The 26763-nt window shown below is 40.5% G+C and overlaps 2 protein-coding genes and 1 long non-coding RNA gene across 7 annotated transcripts; 1 reads left to right on the plus strand and 2 right to left on the minus strand.

Annotated features, from left to right (window-relative positions):
- Positions 1 to 494: 494 nt before the first annotated feature.
- Positions 495 to 2379, minus strand: LOC135649270 (patatin-like protein 3). Of its 4 annotated transcripts, none has more exons than XM_065167478.1 (3): positions 1370 to 2379; positions 1102 to 1205; positions 495 to 1023 (listed from the first exon to the last, which is right to left on the minus strand). In XM_065167478.1, the coding sequence occupies exons 1-3, from the start codon at positions 2276 to 2278 to the stop codon at positions 843 to 845; spliced, it is 1194 nt and encodes a 397-aa protein (XP_065023550.1). In that variant the 5' UTR covers positions 2279 to 2379; the 3' UTR covers positions 495 to 842. The 4 variants fall into 4 exon arrangements, with proteins under 4 accessions (XP_065023550.1, XP_065023549.1, XP_065023548.1 ...); XM_065167477.1 differs by having other exon boundaries at positions 495 to 1032; XM_065167476.1 differs by having other exon boundaries at positions 1102 to 1164; positions 1370 to 2378.
- A 6245-nt stretch (positions 2380 to 8624) lies between these two features.
- On the minus strand, positions 8625 to 20162 carry LOC135649772 (histidinol dehydrogenase, chloroplastic-like). Of its 2 annotated transcripts, none has more exons than XM_065168553.1 (16): positions 20007 to 20162; positions 15145 to 15282; positions 14770 to 14891; positions 14639 to 14691; positions 14453 to 14525; positions 13773 to 13874; positions 13582 to 13683; positions 13397 to 13468; positions 13269 to 13331; positions 13144 to 13185; positions 12464 to 12523; positions 10927 to 11037; positions 10223 to 10393; positions 9706 to 9796; positions 9213 to 9501; positions 8625 to 9096 (listed from the first exon to the last, which is right to left on the minus strand). In XM_065168553.1, exons 2-15 carry the CDS (start codon positions 15266 to 15268, stop codon positions 9227 to 9229), a joined length of 1461 nt encoding a protein of 486 aa, XP_065024625.1. In that variant the 5' UTR covers positions 15269 to 15282; positions 20007 to 20162; the 3' UTR covers positions 8625 to 9096; positions 9213 to 9226. The 2 variants fall into 2 exon arrangements, with proteins under 2 accessions (XP_065024625.1, XP_065024626.1); XM_065168554.1 differs by having other exon boundaries at positions 15145 to 15230; positions 20007 to 20140.
- Positions 20163 to 20623: 461 nt separating this feature from the next.
- LOC135648825 (uncharacterized) lies at positions 20624 to 21967 on the plus strand. The gene is made up of 2 exons (XR_010501103.1): positions 20624 to 20932; positions 21503 to 21967. It is a non-coding gene; the product is annotated as an uncharacterized LOC135648825 (long non-coding RNA).
- Positions 21968 to 26763: the final 4796 nt, after the last annotated feature.

A 26763-nucleotide genomic window follows, 5' to 3' on the forward strand; every position in this document is an offset into this window, starting at 1 on the left:
CCAGTGGGAGGTTAATTAGAGTATCAACAGAGATGCAGATTCTCCTTGGGACTGTTTGTTTCATGCCCCTCTCTACATGTTGGATTTGCACCTGTGGTGTATTCGCTGTGGGATCTGAGACGACCACAGGGTTGACGAAAGGCAAAGGCAACTTGGAAGAAGTTTCCTTGGCGCTCATGCAGTGGGCCGTGTCTTGTCTGTCCAAACCTAGAGTTGCACCAGTGTTGTCACTTCACTCTCCGTGATGTGTTCATCATCAACTCGAGTGACAAGCCAGCCTCATTATAGTTCAGAGGTTAAACCCTTCAATAATGCAACTACATCACTTTGGTCAAACGAGTGCTATTTTGACTCCAACGCTCGATTATACTTGGGTTTTAGATTGCTTCTTAATGCTATCATATGTTTTTATTTTACGACTTTGATTTTTTCGAAAGAAAGACATTATCTTCCAAAAATCATTTAGATGATCACATATAATTGGGAATCATAAGTTCGAAGGTAAAATAGTGTCCATCTTGAATTCGAAACACAATTAGTATGAGAGATCCAAATTCACATTTCTACCGCGTTAATAATTTATCGAACAATTTCCAAGCTTGAATTGATTTCCCACGTCATATCCTCCACTTGGGAAAACGCACATTTTAGAACCCCACAACAGTCTATGCACAAGCCGCTATCTCGACTCCATCGTCTCCATCATGTTGATGTCGTGCTCGTAGAAATAGTCGTGGTAACGGTGACCGTGGTCGCGGTCGTCGCCGACGACGTTCGCGGCATCATCACTTGCTTTAGCACCACCGTCGGGATCGGGCCCTTCTTCCTCCACTCCTCCTCCTTCACAAGCTCCTCCGCGAACCGGTCGAGCTCGTCGCCGTTGGTCCGCTCCGAGATATTTCCTCGCCCTCTGAAGAGCAGCGACTCCACGTGTCGCTGTGACAGCACGCGTTCTGCTGCCTCCACCGTGCTCTTCGAGCTCGTCGTCTTTGGCGTGCAATTCCCCGACATGAGTGCGGTGTCCTGCAGAGGCTATCCATCGGCCGTGGCTATAACTACGTCATTGTAGGTACAGTTTGCTCACGGAAGTTGGAGGTTTACCTGTATGCGTAGGTAATTGCTTGCTCTGCGGTGTCCGAATGCCGTCGCCACCGCTTGATCCACCTGACGATGATCACAAAAGCCACGGCTTTTGATGAGTTAATCTGAACCGTCAAAATATTTGATCATAGATGATTGTGAGAATGTACGGTCAGGATACGTTTTCTACCGACAATTAGTTAGGGCTAGAAAATGTCTCGAAGAAAGAGGCAAAGAAACTGAAAGCAGCGGGCGGGAGAAAGGAGACGGGGCAGTCCGGAATCCGTACCATGTCGGCGAAGCCCTCACCAGCAATCCTGACGAGCTCGGCGGCACCCGGTGCGGCTGGCGCGGGGGCGGAAGCGCCGAGAGACACCACCATGAGGTCTTGCACCCCGGCCGCGAAGGGGAACTCTGGCTTGTTGTGGAGGACGTGCGTGATGGCCGCGGCCACAGGGTTGGCCATCGCCACCGCGGCGCCCACCGCGGTGACGCGCGTCCGCCCGTCGACCGACCGCAGGTCGACCGCCGCGTTGGATGCGTCGGCGCACGTGGCCGCGCACACTTCCCACATCCGGAAGTCGTACCCGTCTGCCTCTACCGCGTCAGCCCGCGAGAACAGGAACGGCGCCCCCGTGGCGAGGTCGTAGCACGGGATGAGCACCGGCTTGACGGTGTCCCTCAGCGTCGCGTCGCCGAAGATCCGACGGAAGAAACTCCCGGGTCGACGGAACATCCCACGGAATAGGCCCCTCCCGGAGGAGAAGCCGCGCCCGCGGCGGCGGCTCTCGGAGAGGAGGAGGTGCAGGGCGTCGGTTGCGGAGAACAGGGGCCGACCGTCGTGGTCCCTGGTAAAGAGCATCGCGACGAGGACGCCGCCGGCGCCGGAGCCGGCCGCGACGTCGAACATGTCGGCAACGCGGGCGGATGGGTCGCCGGAAAGGTGACGGAGGGAGGACTCGAGCCGGGCGAGGGCGACCGCGGCGAGGAGGGCATCGGAGGGGCTGCCGCCGCCGTCGATGGACAGGATCCGGATCCTTCCTCGGGCACCTGCGGCGGTCCGGGGGGAGGCGCCAGCTGAGGAGTAGGAGGAAGTGGGGAAGAAGAGCTTGTTGGGGTCGTCGAGGCCGAAGAGGAACTTGCTCTCGAGGACGGAGAAGATCTCGTAACTGAGCTTGTCGGCGTCGACGAACGCCATCCTTCCGAGAGCGTGGTGGAAGCGGTCGAACCCCACGGAGAAAAAGAACCGAAACGGATTTATCTGGAACGGAACGGAGGACTCGAGCTTGGAAGGCGGCGAACTGCTCTTCCAGCTTAAATAGCCAAGGGGAAAGGCGCGCAGGTCAGGGTCACGACCGCGTAGCACGTTAGCAGAACGTGGGCCTAACCCGTACGTGAGCCGCAGCAACCGTCGGATGAGCCGCAAACGGTCGAGATCGGAGGCGGGGAGATGCGCTGCGGAAAGTGGGACGAAGGCTGATGGGGCGTCGGTCGCGTCGGGTCGGTGGAGGGTGATTCGGCGAGTACTCGGCGGGGAGTTCAGATGGGCTTGCACGTGTGAGAGGACCTCGGTGCGTGCGGTCACCGACGGCTTCGGTACTGGGGGATCGGACACGATCGCATGGATCCCAGGACGGTGTCGGGGACGGACGAGACAGTGACAGCGGCGAATCAGGTTGCGCCACGCTTCAAATTTTCTTTTATGGCCTGCGGGGATCAGAAAAAGGAAGAAAAAATATAGAGGTAATACTGTCCATATCTTTTAATTACATGGCTTTAATAGTTACTTACAAAAGGTGATCAATTTATTAACTTGATAGGTCACATAAAGGTTTTACCTTTTTACACTTTGTCCTTCATAAATTATTTTCGTGAATCGTATCCTTATTAACTAGATTACAAACACCATCCTGTTTATAAGAATCAGCTTTTTTGAAGACTAATTAACATTAATAAAATCAAAATATTAAAAAGAATTAAAAATTTGACGATTAAAAGAGTTATCCAATGTGTTGATGTGTTGATGGATCGATATGCCGTGGTTGGTAGAGTCAGCACGGCCTGTCCACTGGGCAATGTCTGGAGTCTCTAGTCGGATGAGCTGAAGATCGATCGAACACCACTTTCAGTGTCGGCAGCGGAGATTTGACGAGTGCCTTCTTGCCTGCGATGACAACTTTCCTGGAAAAAAGATCGTCGTCGAGTGTTTCCCGACTTTGGTCCCTCCGACGATCAAGTCAGTGGCGGGTTGGAGTTTCTTTTTCTTCCCCACTGGCCGGATACCGATCAGGTGCTTTTATACTATTGTATGAGGGTCGATCGTACGCGGGCGTAACGACCGATTCTCGGGAGATGAGGTGATACCTTTGTGCGGCCATCGCTCCGGGATGCACGGGACGATGCCATGCGGCGCCGTCCCGAGCTTTCCGGGATGGGACGTATCGAGCCACGCCTTGATACGGTCTCGCGTCGCTCGTGACGCGGCGTGGACCCAAAATATACCTTATCACAATGCACTAATACTCTCATCTTTTGCAAGCCTGGATAACTTTGTTAATTTATTGGATTAAAAATCAAATAAAATAACAAATAATTAATTGGTTAGATTAATTAATTCAGTCCCAAATCATATTTATTCAGATGACTATTAGGAAATTTTTAGACTCTATTTATTTGTGGTTCTATTTACTTGTGGTTCGAATGTGTACTAAAAGAGAATTTTACAGTATGATATATGCATATAAACACATATTGGTATACTTAGTCAAATCATGTAACTTGGTACAAATCATCTCATTTCATCCGGGATAGTTCTTTCTTACTCGAGCCTTAATTTCACCATGCCTAAATACCAGGATGATTTTGATACCAAATATCATGATCCGAATGTGCTAATTAATTTATTAATTTCGTTTGATCGAAATCGTTGATCAAAATATTTGAACTTCATTTTTAACGTTAGACTAACCCGACATAGTTATTCAAAAAGACTTCTTGTTTTATATGCCGTCAATCAACTTTTTTCATCTGAGTGTTAGGTTTATGCTGATCAACTAAAGTCTCGGAAGGCTACTCTTGTGGAGTCCTTGTTTGATGAATGAAGGGTTGGTGCAAAGCATGGTGTAATACAAAAATGGGTACCAACCACTTTATTCCTCCTGGTTTGAAGGACTACTTGTCTTGGCAGCACACGGAGGCATGGACTTGTTATTTAATTCCACAAGATAATGCAGGTATGTTTGTCTTCATTACACGTTGGCCTCTTTATGTTATTGGCTTTTTCTTCCATGGGCTATTCAACCTCTCTTTCTTTCTTTCATAAAAAAGTGCTTTCGTTGTGTACATGTTGACATGAAACTGTGCTTCCTCTTTTGTTCATATATATCATGGTGAAGGGCAGATGTCATTTAAGGTTCTTCCCCGCATTCAATAAAAGCTTAGCTACTCTTTCACGCAAAGGTCGGTGTTGAGCATTACTAGTGTTCTTCGATAAGGAAGTCAGTCTGATGACTTGCACTGATGGCAGCTGAGCTAGTAAAGTGATAGAAAGTAATGTTTAGTATTGAGTTGAGTGTAGAATTAAATAAACTCATAATTATGAGGGGCTTATTTTGCAGCACAAAGTTGGGTTCTTTTTTAGGTGTAAGTATAAGCATTACTATATTGCTCAAGAGTAAGTGAGAAGAAAAAACAGAACTTTTCGTGTGGTAAACTTTATAGGAACATAGATTGACAATTGATAGTACAGATTAAGAGAGCGTAGGTTGATCCTCATATTCTGCACTGATCGGGATCTTATCTACTGGATTCCTCATAAGTTTTTATTATTATTCCGCGTATCAATGATCCGATTAGATGAAAATTAAGGAGTTTGGGGCATGAGGATTATATGTGGAGGTAAGCAGATATAAATTGTGTATAATTCTTGAGAAAAAAAGGGAAGCAAGTTGTAGTAATTAAGAATGCTTTATTACACTTTACTGTATCTCTACTTTCAACAACTCGTGCAATCTCGTTGAGATGTCATCTTTTCTTTCTTAACACGAAAGATTCAACTATATAGTCCACAGAAACGACAAAAGGTACAAGAACAATTTGATTACTTTGTGCAACATTGTGATGAAAAAAATTACTTTTCATCATATATTGTTACATCTTAAAAGAGATAATTTTAACCATATTTTTTCTTATTAATGTATCTGATAATATTGTTTGTATGGATTGTGAAGTTTTTGATATATGAGGTAAATAAAGACATGGATTTTTGTGTTTTTCTTTTCAATAAATAAAGTACAGTTTCCAGGCCTAGTATTTCTACACAGCTCCAAAGAAGTAAATCTTTGACTTGTATTCATTTACTAATTAGTTAGATTTTCAAAATTTTGAAAAATTCTACACATTTCATACATAGATATTTTTTTGTTGGCCAAAGTAAATAAAATATAATTTAGGTAATAGTATGATAAAAATGAATGAGTATAATTAAGATGAATGAACAATAAATTCCTATAAAGTAAATTTTTTTATCTATGTTAGGCATATTTTTTTATAAGGAGACATTGACGAAGATATTGTTCATAAAATGAAAGCTAGATAGTTAAAATAGAGGGAGACACTAGACTTTTATTTGATCATCATGTGCCGCTGAGAATAAAAGTAAAATTTTGGAAGATATTTGTTAGGCTAGATATGGTCAAAGAGTTAGGTGGTTTAAAATGACATGCATAAAAAAATAAAACATTGTGGTTGGGATGAAAATATTAAGGTGAATGCATGGGATTTCTAGGAAAAATATGATAATTTTTTTCTTTCACACAAATATGATAATTGTTGGCATGAGCATGACAGCATTCTTTAGTTGGCATTTTCCTGGCTATGTTACAGCATCATTTATAAATGTTATCAGCTTAATTACCAGCTTGTGCCGGTGACTTGATTACTCTTTTATTATTCTCTATGATGTGAACTGTACCAAAAGCTTCAAGCTTGATCAGGTCAAGTAGGTAGCTCTGGCTGATATACTTTAGTGGGTTGGCTTGAAATATACTTGAACATAGTTGAATAACAATTGCAGCAACCCAACTTTCTCTTTTATATATATAAAAAAAACATGCAAATGTTAGCTAATTCAAAAGAGAGTATAGAAAGTTGCATGCATGTGCAGCATGGTCTAACCTTATCCTCATCAAAAATACTTCAAATTAATGCCATTGAGAACTTTATTGACTCAATTTCAACCATAAGCATGCAATGAACATGACATCCTCTAGTGATTTATTTATACCGAAGAAATGTTCTTTGAAAGTGATCTATGTTAGCTTGCATACAAAGAAGAGTGCTCTGTTGTTCTGCATAAAGTAAGTAGAGAATGCCCAACTCTAAGTTGATTAAGAAGTAAAAGTGACATCTCTTCTAATTGATGACAATTGTTGCATGAGCAAGCATCAGTGTGGGTGGGTTATTATCAAGGTTATCATCATCTGTAGCATTAGTGTGTGCAGAAACTGGCTTTTGTGCCCCTAACGTCGTTGTTGGGTGTTCAGGATATCATATCTACACCACTTTATCCTGGACCACCAACTCTAGTTATTGTTCTTCCTATGTCTTCTGCTCCAAGTGCAATATAAAAGTGCTTCTTTTTCCCCTGGACCTATCTCTCTAACTTGTTCTAATCTGTTGCCAAAATTTCATCATTTACTTTGCTAGTGGAAGTTCCATCACATGTCTATCCTATTTCTATTTGTCACCAATAATAACTGTATTATGTGATGAAAATATTATGAGCAGGAATATATGCAAATGCCATGGAAATTGAAAGTTGCATTATATGACATCAGTCTAAGATTAGTCAATTCCTACCGACAGTTCTCGCAGAAAGTACGTTCAGCGTGGATTATATCATGCCGCATCAGACGACAAGGATCATGCAGCAGTACGGTTATTGCGTCACTTCACTGTCCAGCCAAGCAATTCAATATGATCGAGAAGCAAAGGTGAAGTTACTGCAAGCTCGAGTACACCATGCTTGATTGTTTATAGCAGCAGGAGTTACTACTCCAGTTTCCTCTTTCTTGCTATTCCACAACTACACTACTGTGAGATCATTCATGATTAGCCCTTCGCCCTTAGTTTGCAATCCATCTCACATGTCTTGTCTCTTGCTTTGACAAAGTTTTCTTATAATTTTTTATGGGGGTTGCATGAAGGTCAGAACCTATAAAGTTATCTATCACTTTGAGCATGTTAATTGTGTAGGACTAGGATCTAAATTTTTCTGTTTTGATCGAGAGGAACTTCCCATTTAGACACTCTACTAACAAGCATAAACAGATCTAGTCATTTGACAATGTTTATTGCATACTCTCATGAATCTAGTATGGACAGATCCAGAAGCACCCATGCCTCTGGTTGTTTGAATACTGAATTGCTGTAGAGATGACACATGCCCCATATATAATGAATGACCATAAATTTTGAGTTGGCCATATTTCCTTTTACATATCCCTAGTTGGGTTTGATAGAAATAGACAAAACCAAAAATTAAGAGTAGTCCTTTCCTGCATGATGTTTAGCATTTGAAGTTTTCCAAAAGTACCTCATAAACCTCCAGCGAGGATACTTATCGTTGATGTTTTCTACATCCCTGTGTTCTATGAATGTTTAAGGTTTACAAGTAACCTGTTATTATTTCAGGTACACCATGCCTGCAGTAAACACCAGTTCAAAGCATCAGAAGAGTTTCTCTCTGACCTTTGGCACTTGTGCTGGTACATTAAACTTCTTTCACCTACCACTGCTCTGCTTTCCTAAGGTTAGCACATCTTGTGATATATATATATATATATATATATATATATATATATATATATATATATATATATGCTTTTGTATTTTAAATTGATCATACATCTTCCAATCCGTGGCTACACAATACATTAGAATGACTTGCTCTGGAGAGCTCAACATGATCCCATAAAACAAAGCTTTGTGGTGTTACTATGACTTTACACAGAGCCACGAGCTAATATGGAGAACAGCAAGCTGCTGTGATAACTCTTTTAGATTGGGTTGTTTGACCTTCAATCTGAGACCCTTTTTCATTCAAGACTTTTTGTGTTTTCTTGTTAGTCATCATCAAATCTCCAAGAGATCTCGATGTCTGCTCCCAATCCATGAACAGCTGTCTTATTTGGCTGTGTCCCACTTTTTCTTATCTTTTTTTTTCTTCTTCCCATCCAATAATTTTCTTGATCTTGTTGAAAGATTCATGGCAGCCTTCAGGAGTGGAGGATCTGGCTATCCAACATCTCAAATTAAAAACTACTAGCTGTGGGCACAACCCTCTAACCAAATTTGACTAATTATGTCTATCTCTCAATTAAATCCAATATCCAGGGCAAGAATTTTGTGGTTTTCCTACATGAGTTCTTGGTCGATGATGTTTCTCCATAAACAAACCATAGACTCGAATCTTAAGCATGTGACAAATCACACATATAATAAGATATACAGGACAACAATGATTTCATGAGAAACTCGAGGTCTGCACAAGTTCAAATATTACTTTAGACTAAAACAATCAACAATGTTGCATATCAAACAGAAAAAAGTTTCTTGCATATTAGAACAGTAAAATGAAAGGATGGCTTACGTAGCAAATACCACAAGTTCAACAGCATGTCTACTGCCACATAAGATGATGTGAATACGAACAGCAATACCCTATCCATTTGGTTATTGGCTAGTCTTTTCCATTTGTTCGTTGGGATAAACGATTGTGAACTTCAAAATGTTGCACCAACAGTGAGAACACAACTTAATTAGGTTCTGCAAGCATAAACCTGATGATGAATGTATCTGAGGATGTAGTTATTGCACGTAAAAATGAGCTGACTGTTTTATGCACTCCCCCCACTTTGAGCTGCTTGTGGGCACTGAAGAAAGACGACCCCCAACAGCTTGACCTTTTAGCAGATTATGAATGATGCAAAATGGCAAAGGTCTTCAAGAAACAACCTGCTCAGTTCAGAAACCCAAACATTGACTGAGATAAGTTGGTGCTTCAACGTACCAACTCAAAAAACTCAAATGGAGGAGCCTATGATATTATAAGTTCCCAGAGCATTTTGGACCTGCATTATGTCAGCTAAGCAGGTAGGGCAGCTTTGATTTCCTGCAGCCGAAGGGTAACAGCTCTCTTGTGAGCCTCCAGCCCTTCGACTTCTGCCATCTTTGCCACATGCGGTCCAATGTTTTTGAGACCTTCCTCGGTTAAGGACTGCACAGTTATGTATTTGAGAAATGAGTTTAGTGACACCCCACTGTACATTCTTGCATATCCGTATGTGGGAAGGACATGGTTGGTGCCGCTAGCATAATCACCAACGCTCTCCGGCGTCCATTGTCCTAAAAAGACTGAGCCTGCAGTGATCCACAGAAGTTACTAGACAATTTTAGCAAAGAATTTATTGTCCTCAACAAATTTTAACTGTAAATGATGCTTTCCAACAGATGAGTTTCAATTGATTGGAGGACTGTTATAATACCAATATGCTCCAAAGATAGTAATACAGAACTTCTTTCTCTAACATGTTGAAAACAATGGTTATAACCATAGCAAATTACCAGCATTCTCAATGAGACCCTCCCACCTTTCCGCGTCCTTGACGTTGATGATCAAATGCTCAGGTGCATACAAGTTCGAGAAGGAAATTGCCTGCAAAATACAATGTTTTTTGGTTCGTTCACAAGCAAACAAAAGGAGCTAGAACTACACGATTTAGCAATCCAGTGTAAACTGATGCTTCTGCTGTAAATAAACCACAGCCCAGAGCATAGAGCACAATATTGTATACAGATCCAGCGGATAGCCAGGACTTTGGTATTAAGCTAAATATGCTCAGGCCCATATTTCCAATCACTTCAGATGATAAGGTCAATACTACTAGCTTCAATATAATACCAAAAGCTTCAGCAATGCCCTTGAAACTTCAACTGCACCTAGAAATAAGCCCATAGGCACTATGAAGTAGACTAGTTAACTTGATTTAGTATATATATGTCGTCGCATAAGTAATGGATTTAGAATCTTTAGTCTGGTTGAAACCATGTGGCATGCACAAGACAGGTATTCAGAACCAACCTCAACCATGTCTCTGGCAAACACAACAAAGCTATGACTCAGTGCTTTTGAAGCATACTCTCCTCTGGGAAGGCTAGCACATTGGTTGCTAACTTCAGCCTGGATAGCATCAATATCCACTCCATCTCCGGCAACGACAAGAACCACCTGACTATCTGGACCATGTTCTGCCTGTAAATTTAGTAGAGTACAAAAAGAAATAAGAACATCAAACCAAGAAAGTTTTAAATGCCAGTTTGATACCTATTTTGGAAACATATTGGACCATACAGTACCAGTAAACCAGGCTATTTATGGACCTATACAACCCAGAATCATTAAATAAAATAATAGATAAATGAATAACATATGTACTAGTATCAACCTAAGCGTTTTGATACCGGCAGTTGGTCAGGTTGGAAAATACTAGACGGCATATGCTAATCTGACTGATGCTTAAAACCTTGCAACTAAAGACCTACAGAGCATCAATTTGAAAAGTGAATTCATATAAATTTAATATATTTTTGGTTTGCTGGTCTTAGAATTGACTACATTCGTCAACGTCTTTGACTTGGGATTTTCTGGAGCCTTATTCCAGATAATAGATGCCCACTACCTAATTAGCTCGCATAAGAAAGTAACAACACAAGAAATAAAAAGAATATTCTCCATCAAACACATGCTAATCAATTGAACAATACAAGTGCAAACAGAATAAAGACCTGAGATAGGAGATCTGCAGCTACATGAACAGGATTGGCATGCTTGTCAGCAATGACCAGAACCTCTGAAGGGCCAGCAGGCATGTCAATGGAAACCATTGCTTCACTGTTCTGCAGGAAAAGAGAAGTACACCAAAAAGCAGGTTAATCTCGGACCAACAAATTGGAAGGCTCTGCGGATCGACCGGAAACTGAAATATTGTAGCACCAAATCTCTGCTCTTATGATTAGGAGGATATGTCCAACCACAAATCTAAAGAACCATTTTAAGAGAAGAAACAACACGATATCTTGGGAAATCAAAATAGAAGCTACAACATTATAAAAAAGTTTATCTAAATAGATTGAAAATAGAATCAGGAGAAGAAGACTATTACACAACAATTCTTACGTGTTCCATAATCAAATCCTTTCATTAACAGTGATAGCATGATGCTGCCAGGTTCTTAGTCAGGGCTAGTTTTAGAAATTTAGATTAAGAAAAAAATAGTTTTATTTAAAATCCATGTTAAATACAACTAATAGATGATATTTTGATTGTATCCAGGAGTCAAAATGATGTCAAATCTATAAAAAGTAGATGACAAGCATTAGTGTTACAATAGGACTTCTAAAATGAGAAAAAGTTGGGTAGTAATAAGAATTCTGTTACAGTTGACAAAAAGTTACAAAATGGTTCTAGTGGTTCTTTGTCCACAAAATGTCAGCCCTCAGTTAGAAAGAGTCCTTAAGGATTCAAAATATTGAAAAAAAGGATCTAGCTGAAGAAAACAATGAAGATTTCTAGTGGTGATTTTATTTCTTAACGTCTACAACTATGTATAAGTGTGTGTGTATATATATGTATACACACACACACACACACACACATTTTATTTCTTAACTTCTGCAACTATGTATAAGTGTGTGTGTATATATATGTACACACACACACACATTTTATTTCTTAACTTCTGCAACTATGTATAAGTGTGTGTGTATATATATGTACACACACACACACACACACACACACACACACACACATATATATATATATATATATATATATATATATATATATATATATATATATATATATATATATATATATATATATATTCTATCTTGACTTGTTACCTAAAATTTATTTTTTCTGCTAATGAGAGCAACCATATAGCAGGCTTTTCTTTCCATTTGACATGTACATATGATACTAAAGATGATGGTTGTTCCTAGTTCCTACGCATCTTTCTCATCTATATTCTGTTCTCTTTCCATAGTTAAATCTTGTTCTATCTCGGCTTTTTACTAAAAGGTACTTTTTCTGCTGATACAATTAAACATATAGCAGGCTTTTCTTCCCATTTGACCAAGACTAGTTCTCTACTTATTCTAATTGGGCCCTGATCTCCGTGGTGTATCTCTGGACAGAGTCATCATAGTGCAAGCAAATACAACCTAAAGATTGTAAAATTAAAAGAGGAAAAATATGTGGAACCAAGGACAGAGAGTAAAGAATTAAAGCATAAGGGAAGCTAAGGAATCATAATCATACCTGGAGAATCATTTTTGCAGCAGTAACATATTGATTTCCTGGGCCAAAAATTTTTTCAACCTGCAAGAAACCATTAAAGGTTCAGATATTAAGTATATGGCCAGTCAATTGTAACCAAAACTGAAATTGAGTTGAAGCAGATGATCAACGTCAAATAAGGAGATTTTGATGGATAGTTATGGCACCATCAACAGGGAGATTATAAACCATCAAAAGAAGATGACGTACATTTAAGCACATTTGATATCATTTATGCATGGTAGAATAAGTACTGATGGCTGTCTTTGGTTTCATTCAAAACCAGACATTTGGATTTGGAGTAATTGCAGATGATGGTTAGATAATGGAAGGCCCCACAACAAAGTTTTTATTCAAAATGAAAAGAAGCTCACAATGAAAGAGATACTGGAAATTGAGCTCATTAAGAAATATTTATGCATTGTGCACCTAACAAATACAAAGAATGCAACAAGAAGTGTTTGCTCTTTGATGCAAAAAAGTACTCACATGGAAGATTACAGAATAATAGAAGATAAGCTGTAATAACATAAGCCCAGTAATCCTAGAATTTACAGTCACTAATTTTACAAGACAACCAGCTGCTTTTGGTATATTTTCCTCAAACATATAAAAGAAAATAATTCATAAAGTAACCCCCACTACATACTGGAATTTTGTACCTTTGGGCAAGATGGAGTTCCCCAAGCCATTGCTGAGACTGCCTGAAGATATAACAGATAGAAATTAGTCAACGCACAAGAAAAGCCATTTGCAGAGCAAAAAAGGGTGCTCAAAATCCTTGAACCTGAGCTCCCCCAGCTTTTAGAATGTGAGTTACACCGGCTTTCTTGGCACAATAAAGTACTTCCTGCAGCAAAAATAACGAATTCAACTTCATCTCAATGTGGGGCCAAGGTTCTTGTAGAAGGCTACCTTGCAAATGCTACCATCACGACTTGGCGGAGTTGCAAGAACAATAGTTTTGCACCCGGCAATATGTGCGGGCTGGTGCACGGAAGAAATAAAAAATCAACCATATCTGTTCACCATCATGCATCAAAACTCAACAATACCATGACTGAACCGCCACAGCCATTCCTAGGAATAGATGAGCATACCACTGAAAGCATGAGAGCAGTTGAGGGTAAAACTGCAGTACCCCCTGGAACATAAAGCCCTACAGCGCCGATGCACCTTGCTATCCTTTTGCACCGAACTCCCTATGCATAATCATTACATCCAAAACCAGTTAATGAGAGCAAGAAAAACTTGGTGACAAAATAAAGAATACTACAAGTCATTTGCTTACTGTCATATTCTCAATATCCTTCTCAGGAACCCTTTGAGCATCATGAAATGCATAAATATTGGCATATGCCACATCAAATGCTTTCCTTACAGCTGGATCAAGCTTAACAATCACACAACAATACACAAACATTAACATGTATTGGTTGAAGCAAGTACAAATAGATGACAACAAAAATACAAGTTTTCTTTAACTAAAGATATGACTAATACAACCACATTGCTAATGAGAGCAATTTCCCACAACGTTTTACAAAGTCTGATATTGACATGGTCTCTAATAAAAAAGATCCTGAAATCTCTTAAGAAACTTAATGGCACAATAACAGATAACTAACCACAATGATTATGTTAAAGCCCTTGAACTGATAACATCTAGACCAAATGTATCATAAAAGGTAACTGAGAAAATGCAACATAACAGTTATGAAACATATTTGAATTGAAAAGACTTTTAACAATTTGGAAATAACCTAAAAGAAAAACCCTGGTATCAATGATCACCTGCCCTAAAGTTGATAAGTGATAGACACAACCAAAAATGTCAAATGCATACTTGTTCAAAAATAGTAATACAGCAACTAAATTTGAAGACAAAATTTATCATTCTACAGTCAGCTCAAAAAGAAGAATTCACAGCATGTTATAATTCTCATTGGATTACTGTTAAAACCAGCCTACCTCTGGAACCGGAAGATCAGAAACAAGCTCAACTACTTTGTCAAGTACAACTTTGTCAAATTTTGCCGTATAACTGGGTCAAGAAAGAAAAAGAGATTTTGGACTTCTGAACAACTGATAACTTCGTTAGTTGTTCAAATGAAAAATTCTATACAATATTTAGAAGCATATGTAGGAATCACTGACTCTATTACTGCAACATCTCCTCTGCACCGTACATCATCCACGATTGGGTTTACCTACCCATAAAAAGTGCAATATAATTGTCATAGTAGCTTTACCACTTAAAGGTCCAACAAATTCATTATCAAACTTACCACACTAAAAATGGATGAGAAATCAATACGAGGGCGAGCCTTGAGAGAATCAACCTCAGTATGAGTAAGCTCAGAAAGCTTATAAGATTTCATTGCACTCCTAACAATTCGACCTTTCAATCCTGTATGATCACCAATTGTCAATGTCAGAGGCACTGCATAACTTATAAAAGACAAGTACATAATGTGATCATTTTACTTAAATTCTTGCTTCACAGCCTCATTTCACTAAAATGCAGAAATTGTTTAAATATTAAAAAATCCAAGTTATTCTTAAAGGTTTTAACAAATCAAAGAAATATGTCAGTAACCACGAGCAAAAAACTTTCCTACTGATAGAAACTGAGAATTCATAAAAACAGGAGGTACAAGTACCTTTAGGCAAATAGCATATGTTATATCTTGATAAATTAAGAGCACAAAGTCCCAGGGAATGGTCAATGGTACGAGTGCCAACAAATCTGTTAGTCCTTGGAAAAGTTAAAATTGTACTGTCCATTAGACACCTTTATCCTGCAAATGATGGTAAAATGACAATATAGAAAAACAAATTACAAAAACCATAGCCCTAGTTTTACAGAACAGGTAAAAAAAATTACTTTAACTAGAGTATAAAAGAAAAGTACACAGCATAACTGTCATATTCAAATTAATCTCATATTGCAATTACTCTACCAAGAAGATGAGCCCATCTGCAAATAATCTAAAAGGGAACACTAACTAAATATATCTGCATATTAAGCACACCTTCATATCTAGAACCTGATAATATGGAATCAGCAAATTAAAGGTAGTCCCTTATGATCACTGTCCGTCATGGGCAATCACGAAGGATCCATAACTATGTCAGATGAAGCTTAAGTGCATAAAAAAAATGAAATGTGCAATCCAATACGTAAGGCTCCGGCTAATACAGGGACTGTGGAGGATCAATATAAATCTAAATTGTAAAGAAACAACCTTATCATGATACTAAGGTTCATCTTCTAATAGTGTGGTTCAGTGCACAGAGCTCCTGCCAATTTAGGTTCTCAAGAAGATCATAATACCCTAGTGAGCAGAAAGAAAGTTTACGTCACTCGAGCCTTTGGTCTTAGAAATTCACCATCAATTAAAGGTCCTAATTCATTGTCATTAGAAATGTTGTTGCAGCTCTATCCAAGGGTTTAAATAGGCGCCCGAGCACTCGGGTGAGGTGAGGCCCGAGCGCCTCAAGCCTTGATCATGCAGCACGCTTCAATGAAGCGCCGCCTAGGCACTCGCTTGAACCCAGGCACCAGACACCTCAAGCAAGCGCCTGGTTGAAACAAAGTAACCGAATTAGAATATTATGTCTGGTTCAGTTGAACAGTAAATTACTTGGTTCGATTAAACTAAGCTACATAATGTTACTAAACTTACGCACGCAAACCCCCATCCGTCGCCCCCCTGTCCCACTCCCCCACATAACCTTGAGCCATAAACCCTACTTCGTGCGTAGTCGCCACCTCCTCCGCCGCTGCACAGGACCGATGCTTCCTCTATCGCCGAAGGACAAATCCGAAGGCCTAGCTTTCATGTGCAATTCCCTCCGCAGCCCCTGCTTTCATGTGCAGCTCCTTCCATCGTTGAGGGAGAGGACCGTAGCTTCCTCTGCCCACGACGTCACCGTCTGCAACATCCACTGCCATCGTCCATAGCTTCCTTCGTCACTGCCATCACCGTCATTCAAAAGTTCCTCCATCACCTCCATCCTCTCCTTTCCCACTTTTCATCGTCGGTATCTTTTCTCTCCTTTAACTACTGTTAACAGTTTATTAAATATTGTTAACAGTAGATTGTTAAGCACTGTTATCATATAATAGTCCTTATTTAGATTTTAGCACTACTAATCTCTATTTATTTAGAACTGTTATTAGGGTTTTAGGATTAATGACAAGTGTACAAAGCAATTCAAAAGATTCATCAAAAATTCAAGAAAGGATCCTGCTTAGAAATATAATTATCTAAAGGATCCTTTCAATTTAATGTCATATTTATATTTATATAATCATATTTGTCAATTATATTATTATTTTTTTATATTTTAATGTTTTAGAGCCCCTTGCTTTGCTTGGGTTTAGGAGAGCGCCTAGCGCCTCAAGCATTTTTAGACCTTGACGCCTTTTAGCACCTAGCACTTTTTAAGTCACTAACTCTATCATTAATCATTTGCAAGCTACAAACTATCAGTTTTCCACAAATCTAGCAAGTGACAATAGTTGGTAGACTAGTTTGAGAGGGATAATGTGGCAAACAAAAAAAGATCAAAAGGGATAAATGCTTTTTAGTGAGCGATTGGTAGTTCGTAAATGACCGATGAAAAATTGTATCCATCGAGCCCACAAAGTAGCCAACAAACTTGCAGTGTTTATGATAGTTCTATGAGACTCATCCTTTTGCCTTTGGCCTAGCTGTGATGAGAAATTGCCATGGACGGATCAGAAACAGCCATTCACCAGAAATCGCCAACATGTGCTAAACAGCATGCAGGTGGCAAAAGATGGCATATCTAACAACCAAGGTAGCAATGATGCTTCGAGGTCATGAAGATGTGAATATGGGCTAGGATTTTGGGTAGATAAGCATCTGGGACAATGGAGGGAAGAGGATAGCTCACAGGTTAAGTGCATTGTGAACACAAACTCATTCTTTATAGTTGAACCCATTAAATACAGCATCAAATCCATTTAAGCCTCATCGTATTGACTTTCTAGAATAATTAACTCGAGTTGGTCCAGCTACTCTGATGATATAAAAACAAATCTATGATAGTGGTTTCCCTGACATAACTTTGAGGACATGTCGATCATGATAGCCATTCTCTTACCCAAAGCAGTATATCATAGAGCAATTGCCATTATTGACATACTAGAACTCTTTAGAAAGTAGACAGTCAGACTTGAATATAAATAATTAGTGTACTTAGGGTGGATGCACAAGTTTAACTCCATACTATATACTCTTGAAACATCCAAATCCAATGCAGGAAACCTACAACTTTTTTACATCCACTTGATACAAATCCTGTGGAGTGCATCAATATTGTAGAGAGTTAAACAAATTTCCTATGTTTGTGATAAAAGGGCACCACATAAATTCTTTCAAATAAGAGAGCATTTTGTGACATGATCTTTAAGAGAGAGTATCTGATCGGTAAACACAAGTGACGATATAATATTACGAGGATGATCAAGAGCAACTCCCTAATGCAATTATAAAACTGAAACAACTCTTAATCTTCTAAACATGCAATCTTGATAAGAAAAGTCAAGAAGAAGAGGTTTAAATCAAGGTTCGCCGTACCGTACCGTACCGACGTTTCGACCCGAGCTCGGTACGGTATGGTACCGGTGTATCGACCGGTACACCAGGACATACCGAGCGGTACACCCTGGTGTACCGAACAATTTTATTTTATTTTCATTACTGTGGCACTACTACAATATAGCACTGTAGCACTGTAGCGGTACGAGGCGGTCCGCTTATCGGTATGCCATCGGACCGGTACATACCGCCCGTACCGGGCGGTACCATTCGGTACTGCATACCTTGGTTTAAATTTCGTCAACTAGGGAAACAAGAAGGCTGTTGTTGAGTATTTGATCATTTCCGAAGAGGAAATGAGCAAAATTACATCAAGAAATGTTCACCAAACGTAATGATCGGACTAGGAGAGCATTTCAATTAGTTTCTTGATGATAAGTTGGTGAGGATGGCAATTCATGCAGTTTAGGTTGGGTTAAGCCGGTTTCCAAGCTAACAAAAGTCTACAGAATTTAAAGTCGATCAGGCATACGTGTGATGGGTGAGGGTGTGAGGAGGAGGAGAAGAACAAAAAAGTAAAAAATAAAATGGAAGGAGTGTGAGGATGAGTACTGGACTGTCATGGACAAAGTTGTAAATGAGGTGTTTGATGTAATACTCATATATGTCCGTGTCTTTCGATTTTTGTTCATGCTTTGCACAGCATATAGAGGGCTTGTAGTAGGCTTGATAGCCTTATTTTGTTTGGTCTGTAGTGGACCATCTTGGACTTTTTGTTGCGCGACCGTTCAGAGCTTGCGAAGCCTATATTCGTAATTTGTATTTGCTATCATGTGTTTGTTGAAATGGTTGCTTGTGGATATTGAATAAAATATTTTCTCTAACTCATCTTCTCTTTTATAGGCCCTTAAGTGACCATAGGAGGTTTTGGGGAGGTTGACCATTGGCGGACGAACACGCAAGGGTGTCGAACGACGTAGGCAAAACCAGCTAAGTCTGTGACAGTGGTATTAGAGCAGGACAAGCACACTTAAAAATATTTGGCATATAAACGTGGGGGATTTTAACCTTTAGAAATCTTTAAAGTATATTTGGAGTATTGGGTTTTCAGGTGGTACAACTTTGATCACCAACTCTGATCTTTTAAGTGTGTCTATGTTAGGCTGTTTAATGTAGATGTTCTAAAAAACACATTGGTCTCCTTGATTGCATATGTTTTTCCGTATCTACCAGCCATAAATTGATTGGACACACCAGCATGATCTGGTTAGTGTAATGATTCTGGTTTTTACTGATCTTCTATCTGAATTATACAGGCTGGAGATATGCTTGTGGAGATCAGCAGGGGATGATCATGCCACAATAAAATGAATTAGCTGCAATGTATTCAGAATCATGGCTTGTGCGGAAGGTAACTGAAGCATGTTTATGAAGATTCAGCTTAAATTATGAATTACAGTAGCCTATGTATGCCCTGTTACACAGTTTGATCAGTGTTGGCATTTAGTATCACTGCAGAATGTGTTTGCTTTTAACATACTATTGTTACATTTAGTGTTGATTTGCATTTTAACCTACAAAATAGAAGTGATGAATTGTTCTCCTCGTGATCAATCGAGAATTGCAATCCTGTTCACTTTAACTAGCACTTTTTGATACATCTAAAGACTGGTGTGACGAGTTACGTGTTTGCAGTATGGTATTGGTACATTGTGAGCATCTAATTATTTCTGTACTCGAGCTATTGTGACAGTTAAGATCGGCATTGAAGTACAAAGGTAAAATTTAGTGACAAAACTAGTATCCAAAAATTTGATTTCACCAAAAGGCTACCGCTCTTTTGTTACAGTTATTCGGCGGGTTGGTAGCAGGAAACTGTACGCGAAAAAAGGAATCAGGCGGAAGAACTGACGCAGAAAGGAAAGGTTGAAGTGCAGAACGAAAATTCGCACCTTCGCTCTCATTGTCGAGGTGACGCTCTCGAACCTTCTCCGATCTCCGAACCCTCTCTCTCGCGCTTCGAGCCGCTGCGCTTTCCGGAACAATAGGAGCGAGGCTTTCGTCGGGTATTTATGGAGCTCACGGCTTCAGAAACCCTAATCGAGGATAACAATTGGGTCATGGCTCGAATTGGGCCCGATCCATCTACGTGCCTCGACTTGTTATACCCGATGACCTATTTGCTAATGTTGCTGTTTCTCTTGGTGCCCAAATCAATCAATTCTTAGGATTCATTCAAGATGTTGATGTATTTTCTTCCTCCTGAGGAAATTTTTGGTATGTATGTCATATCATATTATGTCTGCCACTTGCATTTCATGTATGTTTGAATTGCTAGAATAACATAACACCATGGCCTTCGTGTGAATTTTTTGAGTTGCTATGGTCGTCGATTTGGTGGTTCTGTTGAGAACGTGCTCCTTTTCTAGCCATACATGATGGTCCTTTTAAAGGACATATATAATAAATTATATATTACCACAAGCTTGCACCCAGAAATACAAATAAATTGCATGGTGGCATTGGACACTGAGACTGGCCATATAACATAATTACAAGTGCAGTTCCGTCGACGACACAGGAGTAGATGGCAAGCTAGATGATGAAGAATGGGTCATAACTCATAGCGCCTCATTAATTTTATGCTATGAAATGTGTTTGTGATACTATTTCTGTTCTCATTACAATTTTGTAGTCAAGTATGCCAACCGTAGCTCTCAGCCAAGATCAGAATATTGTAAGATTTTTTCTATGTTTGCTTTCAAGTAATACTTTAAAATAAAGTGAAACTCAAGTCCTTCATGTCAGGTTGTAGCAAGCTTGTGGGCTGCTGCTATTATAGGGACGTGGTGCAATCTCCTCACTGTCGTTTATGTCGGTGAGAAACTATTCCTTTCTTTAACTGCTTCAAGACATTAATTTTGTCTCATTTGTTTTGTCTGGTTATTTCATGTATGATGATGTAGGTAAATGCTTATTCAGTAACAAGGAAAATAAGAAACATATGAATTTTGGTTTTCTACTGCATATAATATGTGAGGATACTCATTTTCAATTTTTTAATATATAAAATAAATCATTGACTTAAAATACTGATTGAGCCGTATATATCAATCGGTGTTTACCGGTTTGACGAAATGTCCATACTGAATCATATCGTTCAATACCGAGACAATAACATTGATTTCTAATTTTCTAGTATATCATTCAATGATGTCGATATAATCCCTGTGTTCCGATATTATACCAGTCTTCTATGATAAGTAAATCATTTATCTAAACAAGTTGGAATACAGTGAAAATATACAACCATTGATGTTCTACAGTGAGTAATTCTATGAGCAAAATTGTTCACAAGAATTGCCGAAGCAGATTAAACAGAAACAATTTAACTAAATGAAGAAAGCTTGTTATATCCTTAATGCTATATATTGTCTAATTGGTGCAGGATTTGTTTGCTCTCAGACGCTGCCAATACTGTATGAGAAATATGAAGATCAAATTGATGACTTTCTGTATAACCTCCTCGGGCAGTTCCAGAATCACTATAGCAAGCTGGATGTGAGTGTGCTGAGTAAACTATCCAAAGGAAATCTCAGATCAAAGAAGAATGACTAGAGTCCATCCTTCTTTGGTTCATCTTGTCTTCTATTGTGCAATCGACATTCTGTATTGCTGTCAAATAAAGATGAAAGCCTCCACCACTATTGTGAACACAACAGCAGCAATTCTGTGCATAGTCTTTTTGCCACCGAATGCAGGTTTCTGATACCCCAACTGGTTGTCAAGCAATTATGCAAACAGAGCATGATGTTCTTTAGGTCAATTCCGATGCATTCTAAATGTTTCTTTGAGCATTCTTTGTTGATGCTTAATCTCAATGATCAAAGTTTGGAGGTTTTTGGTTTCTAAATTAATACTCTTTTTTATCATAAAAACCAGCACTGCTCTCTGCTTGCCTGTGATCTGACAAAAGCCTTAACAAACACAATGCTGCACTGCATTGATTCTCCCAAAACTTCTCAGCATGCTGAAGCATTTTAGTGGCACAGCCAGGCAAATGAATATAACCAATTTCACAGGTAATCTGCATAGTGAAAGTTAGCATGGACTGTTTCCTCTGTTCATGCATTCTCCAGAGCCCAGAAGTCCAAGATTTGAACACATGCAGATGATAGTAGCAAATTTTCTATACACAAGCAAATAGCCAGAAACATGGAAGGAGATCTTCTATGTTACGGTCATTATTGCTTTCTGCTCCATTTTCACAGCTGCATTCAAGTGAAAGAGTTCTTGATGTAGCAATTCTGAAAGATCTGCTTGCTAGACTTGGCAGGCCACCTGCTCCAACCCTCCATTCAAACTCGAAACTGGTTGTTTGATTGTTGTTGCAGCATTAGATAAATGACTGGATCAAGTCAGTAAAGTATAAACTGAGTGAATATGATTAGTTCAATGCACCTGTAGATGTCAATGTTCATCACCATGAAAAATCCATAGCAATTGACTAGGCCTTTGTCTCTCTTTAAATGGAAACTGTGATCCCAATAGAGTTCTTATTTAAAGTCACAACTTGGGTTTGATGAGAGTGACTCTTATGTCCAGTTACCGATCACTTTTCTTCACAGCTAATGGATGATATTGAAGACCAGATTCTATCTAATCCATTGAAGTACTTTTGAACTTTGACTTGTGTACCATGTTCAACACATCTACTATGTTTTCTTTGTGAAAATTTGAAGTTGAACCCTTATTTAAATTTAAATTATATCTGTCATCTGTGCATTTCAATTTTTTGCAATGTGTGGCTATTCCTAAATCATCTTTTAGTCTGAAAAATAATTTATACTAATCAATTTGGATGTCTCAATAGAGACGAAAATAATAATCGAAAGGAAAGTAACCGACCACCGTACATTACGCAATGGGACGTGACATCTAATGGCGGATGGCTTGTCGTCTCCTTTCTCGACGTATGTTGAGTTGTGTGTGGCATGAGTTGCTCGCCTGACGAGATGCATCAGACTTATCTTTCGTTGTTTCCATGGCGTTCTTGGCCGAGTGGGATTGGCAACACTACCTTCTCGACTTCGTGCATGACAACAACGTGATAAGTAGATGAGATTTCGAGGAAATCTCTCTACTCTGTTGAGGGAAATCCTCTAACCCGTTGAGGAAACTTCTTCCTTCTAACCTGTATATAAAGACGGAGGATATGTCAATAACAATCATCATCTTCTTCTACAATTTATTTATCTCTTTATTTTAACATGGTATCAGAGCCATCTCCTCTTGGCAACAGCAGCGTCGCCATGTGTTAGCCAAGCGGCCACAGTAGCACGCTGCCTCAAGCGGAGTCACTGAAGAAGCACCAAGACACGGATTCTTCGCCGGCCTTGCTCCCTCTCCTATTTGCTGCTTACAGCAGACACTCTCCGTCGTCGTCACGCAAGGAGGAAAACATTTTCTCACTGCCTCCTCAATAGCAGTGAACGGCGAACAGCGGTGTCTTCCTCGCTTCCCGACCAGTAGCAGTCGCAACTGCTGCATCTTCCTCTACCACAGCAGCTTTCGCTGCCGCTTCCCTCTACACAACGGCGCCTCCTCAATGGCGGTGTCTTCCTCCTCAATAGCGACGAACGGCGAACGGCGATGTCTTTCTCGCTCAGTCTTCCTTGCTTAACCACGGCTGCCGCGTCTTCCTCCTTCGCTGTCGCAGCCACTTCCCGGCCAGCAGCAGTCGCAACCGCTGCATCTTCCTTCCTCTACCGCAGCCACTTCGTTGCCGCTTTCCTCTATACACCTAATTGCTACAGATTTCTCTCACTGCAGTTTCCTTGAGTACTGCTGCAGATTTTCGCGGCCATTTCCGACGAACCGCAGTCTTGAGTACCGCTGCAGTTTTCGCGGCCATCTTCCGGCGAACTGCAGCCTCTACAATCTGCTGCAACAAGCAGCAATCCACAGCAGCGAACCGCAGTCTTGAGTACCGCTGCAGTTTTCGCGGCCATCTCCCGGCGAACTGCAGTCCCTACAACTGCAGCAGCAAGCAGCAATCCACAGCAGCTGTCGGTAGCTTTTGGCACTGTTGTAGATTGCCCAATCTGCTACAGCAAGCAAGCAATCTATAGCAGCAGCCCCCTCCCTCATTCTCCACCTTGTGTGACCTGAGTATCACACAAGGTTCGCTGCCTTTCTAACAAAAAAAAAAAAAAAAAGCCTTTCTACAAAAAAAAAAAAAAAAAAAAAGTGAGGGAAGAAAAATGTCTTCGTTCACTTCCTCTGATGTTTCAGTTCCTGTAGGGACTCCTACTTCTTGTTCTTCTACAGGGCTTATCTCCATCAATGCTGCCACGCTGATCCCCTTTAAGTTATCAAAGGGTGGCAACTATGCGTCCTGGCGAGCTCAATTCTCTAATCTTTTATTTGGATATGATTTGCTAGGTTACGTTGATGGTTCTTTCAGTTGTCCTTCGGCCATGCTCAACATCCCCGGCGATCCTAGTCCAGTACCCAATCCAGCTCACAAACTGTGGCTACGTCAAGATCGTCTCATTCTCCAAGCCATTCAAGCTTCAGTTGCTGGATCCGTTGCTCCCTTGATATCTTCATGTGTGACAGCTGCCGATGCATGGTCTAAACTGCAAACCACTCTGGCAAATCATTCGCGTACTCGCAAGCTCAGTCTTCTCTCCAAGCTTATGGTGACAAAACAAGAGGGAAGTACTATCTCTGATTACTTACAACTTATCAAGGTTATCATCGATGACTTGGCCTTGATAGGTCATTCCCTATGTGACGAAGAGGTTGTCATTCATACCCTCAATGGTCTCGACACCGACTACAAAGAATTGGCTGCTGCAATTCGGGCACGCGACTCGCCAATCTCTTTTGAAGATCTCTATGATAAGCTGACTGACTACGAGATGTACTTAAAGCGTGCAGACAAACTGCCTGGATCAACTGTCACAGCTCAAGTCAGTCACAAGTCTAAACGGAAAAGCACTCGGTACTCACCGAACATCACCCAAGGTTTGGCTACTGCGCCTCTTAATTCTGTGAGTTCCATGCAACATCCCTCCTATCCTCCTAGTCATCCCTTCTCGCAAAGTGGTGACTCCATCCATCATCCGTCTTGGCGTCCTGCCCTACCAAGCCATCAGAGACGGGTCGTTTGCCAACTGTGTGACAAAGTCGGCCACTCCGCTAAAGTTTGCCGGTCTCGTCCCCGCCTCCCTGCTCCGTCACACTGGCCACAAGCAAATCTCCTAACTACTCCGACATCTAGCCAGTCCAACTGGATTGTCGACTCTGGTGCCTCTCATCACATCACCGCTGATCTTCAGAATTTGTCTCTTCACAATCCCTATGGCGGCGATGAAGATATCATCATCGGTGATGGTAAAGGACTTCCTATAACTCATACTGGTTCCACAACGCTTAATTCTGACTCCAATACATTTACTCTCGATGATGTTTTATGCGCCCCTCATATTAAACGCAACCTCATTTCTGTTTCTCAATTTTGCAAACATAACAATACTTCCATTGAATTCTTTCCTGATTCATTTCTTGTTAAGGACTTGAGCACGGGGGCATCATTGGTCCAAGGCCCGAATAAAGACAACATTTATGAATGGCCGTCAGCCTCTCAAATGACCCAGCCCACTGTTCATTCTTCTGTTGCGGCTCCAGTTGATGTGTGGCATCGTCGGCTTGGTCATCCCTCATCCTTTATTCAGTAGAAATTATTATCTCGTCACTCTCTTCCTCTTTCTAAGTCTCCTAATTCTATGCTGCATTGTGATGCTTGTCTTAGTAATAAGAGTCATCGGCAGCCTTTTGGTTCATCTTCAATTTCCTCCTCTAAACCTTTTGAAATTATATATACTGATGTTTGGGGTCCTGCTCCAATCTTATCTTTTGATAAGTTCCGATTTTATGTTATTTTTGTAGATCACTTCTCCAAGTACACATGGATATATCCTCTTTCCCATAAATCTGACGTTTCTCGCATTTTTTCTACTTTCCAGAAGTTGGTCGAAAATTATTTTCAGTCTACCATTAAAACAGTCTACTCTGATGGTGGCGGTGAATATCAAGCCCTGGCATCTCATCTCTCAGCTTGTGGCATTCAACACCTCAAGTCTCCCCCACATACTCCTCAACTAGTTAGTTCTGCCGAACGCAAACATCGGCATATAGTAGAAACTGGACTCACACTTCTACATCAGGCTTCCATGCCTTCAACTTTCTGGACAGCAGCCTTTCAAACTGCTGTCTACCTAATTAATCGGATGCCTACACCAGTTCTACAACACCAGTCCCCCTTTGACACACTGTTTCACAAACCCCCTAACCTTCGTAAACTCCGCGTGTTCGGTTGTTTATATTATCCTTGGTTACGTCCCTATGCCTCTCATAAGTTAACATCCCGATCTTCTCCTTGCGTCTTTATTGGTTACTCACTTGAACATAATGCTTTCCGCTGCTATAATCTCCACACTCACAAAATCTTCATCTCACGTCACGTTATCTTTATTGAGTCTAACTTTCCTTTCCAAACCCTTCAATATCCTGCCATACGGACCACTTCCCTATCTCACTGGAGTATACCTTCGGACCAATCGGACGAGCCTCCCATGTCTTCGTCTACTTCCTCCCCTCCTGATCCGCACTATATCACTCTAGTTCAACACTTGCCCGTTT

This window comes from Musa acuminata, chromosome BXJ3-9 (genome assembly GCF_036884655.1).
Source record: "Musa acuminata AAA Group cultivar baxijiao chromosome BXJ3-9, Cavendish_Baxijiao_AAA, whole genome shotgun sequence".
NCBI classification, from domain to species: Eukaryota; Viridiplantae; Streptophyta; class Magnoliopsida; order Zingiberales; family Musaceae; genus Musa; species Musa acuminata.

What these genes read in the sequence shown, in the direction of transcription:
- LOC135649772 (XM_065168553.1), bottom strand. Translation starts at nt 15,268, where the DNA reads ATGGACAGTACAATTTTAACTTTTCCAAGGACTAACAGATTTGTTGGC. An exon ending in CTGATCTTCCGGTTCCAGAG is followed by an intron (nt 13,875 to 14,452) that starts GTAGGCTGGTTT and finishes GTGATTGTTAAG; the next exon opens with CTTGATCCAGCTGTAAGGAA. An exon ending in CTGCTCTCATGCTTTCAGTG is followed by an intron (nt 13,469 to 13,581) that starts GTATGCTCATCT and finishes TCCGTGCACCAG; the next exon opens with CCCGCACATATTGCCGGGTG.
- LOC135649270 (XM_065167475.1), bottom strand. Translation starts at nt 2,278, where the DNA reads ATGGCGTTCGTCGACGCCGACAAGCTCAGTTACGAGATCTTCTCCGTC. An exon ending in GTGAGGGCTTCGCCGACATG is followed by an intron (nt 1,165 to 1,369) that starts GTACGGATTCCG and finishes GATCATCGTCAG; the next exon opens with GTGGATCAAGCGGTGGCGAC. An exon ending in GCAATTACCTACGCATACAG is followed by an intron (nt 1,033 to 1,101) that starts GTAAACCTCCAA and finishes GCCGATGGATAG; the next exon opens with CCTCTGCAGGACACCGCACT.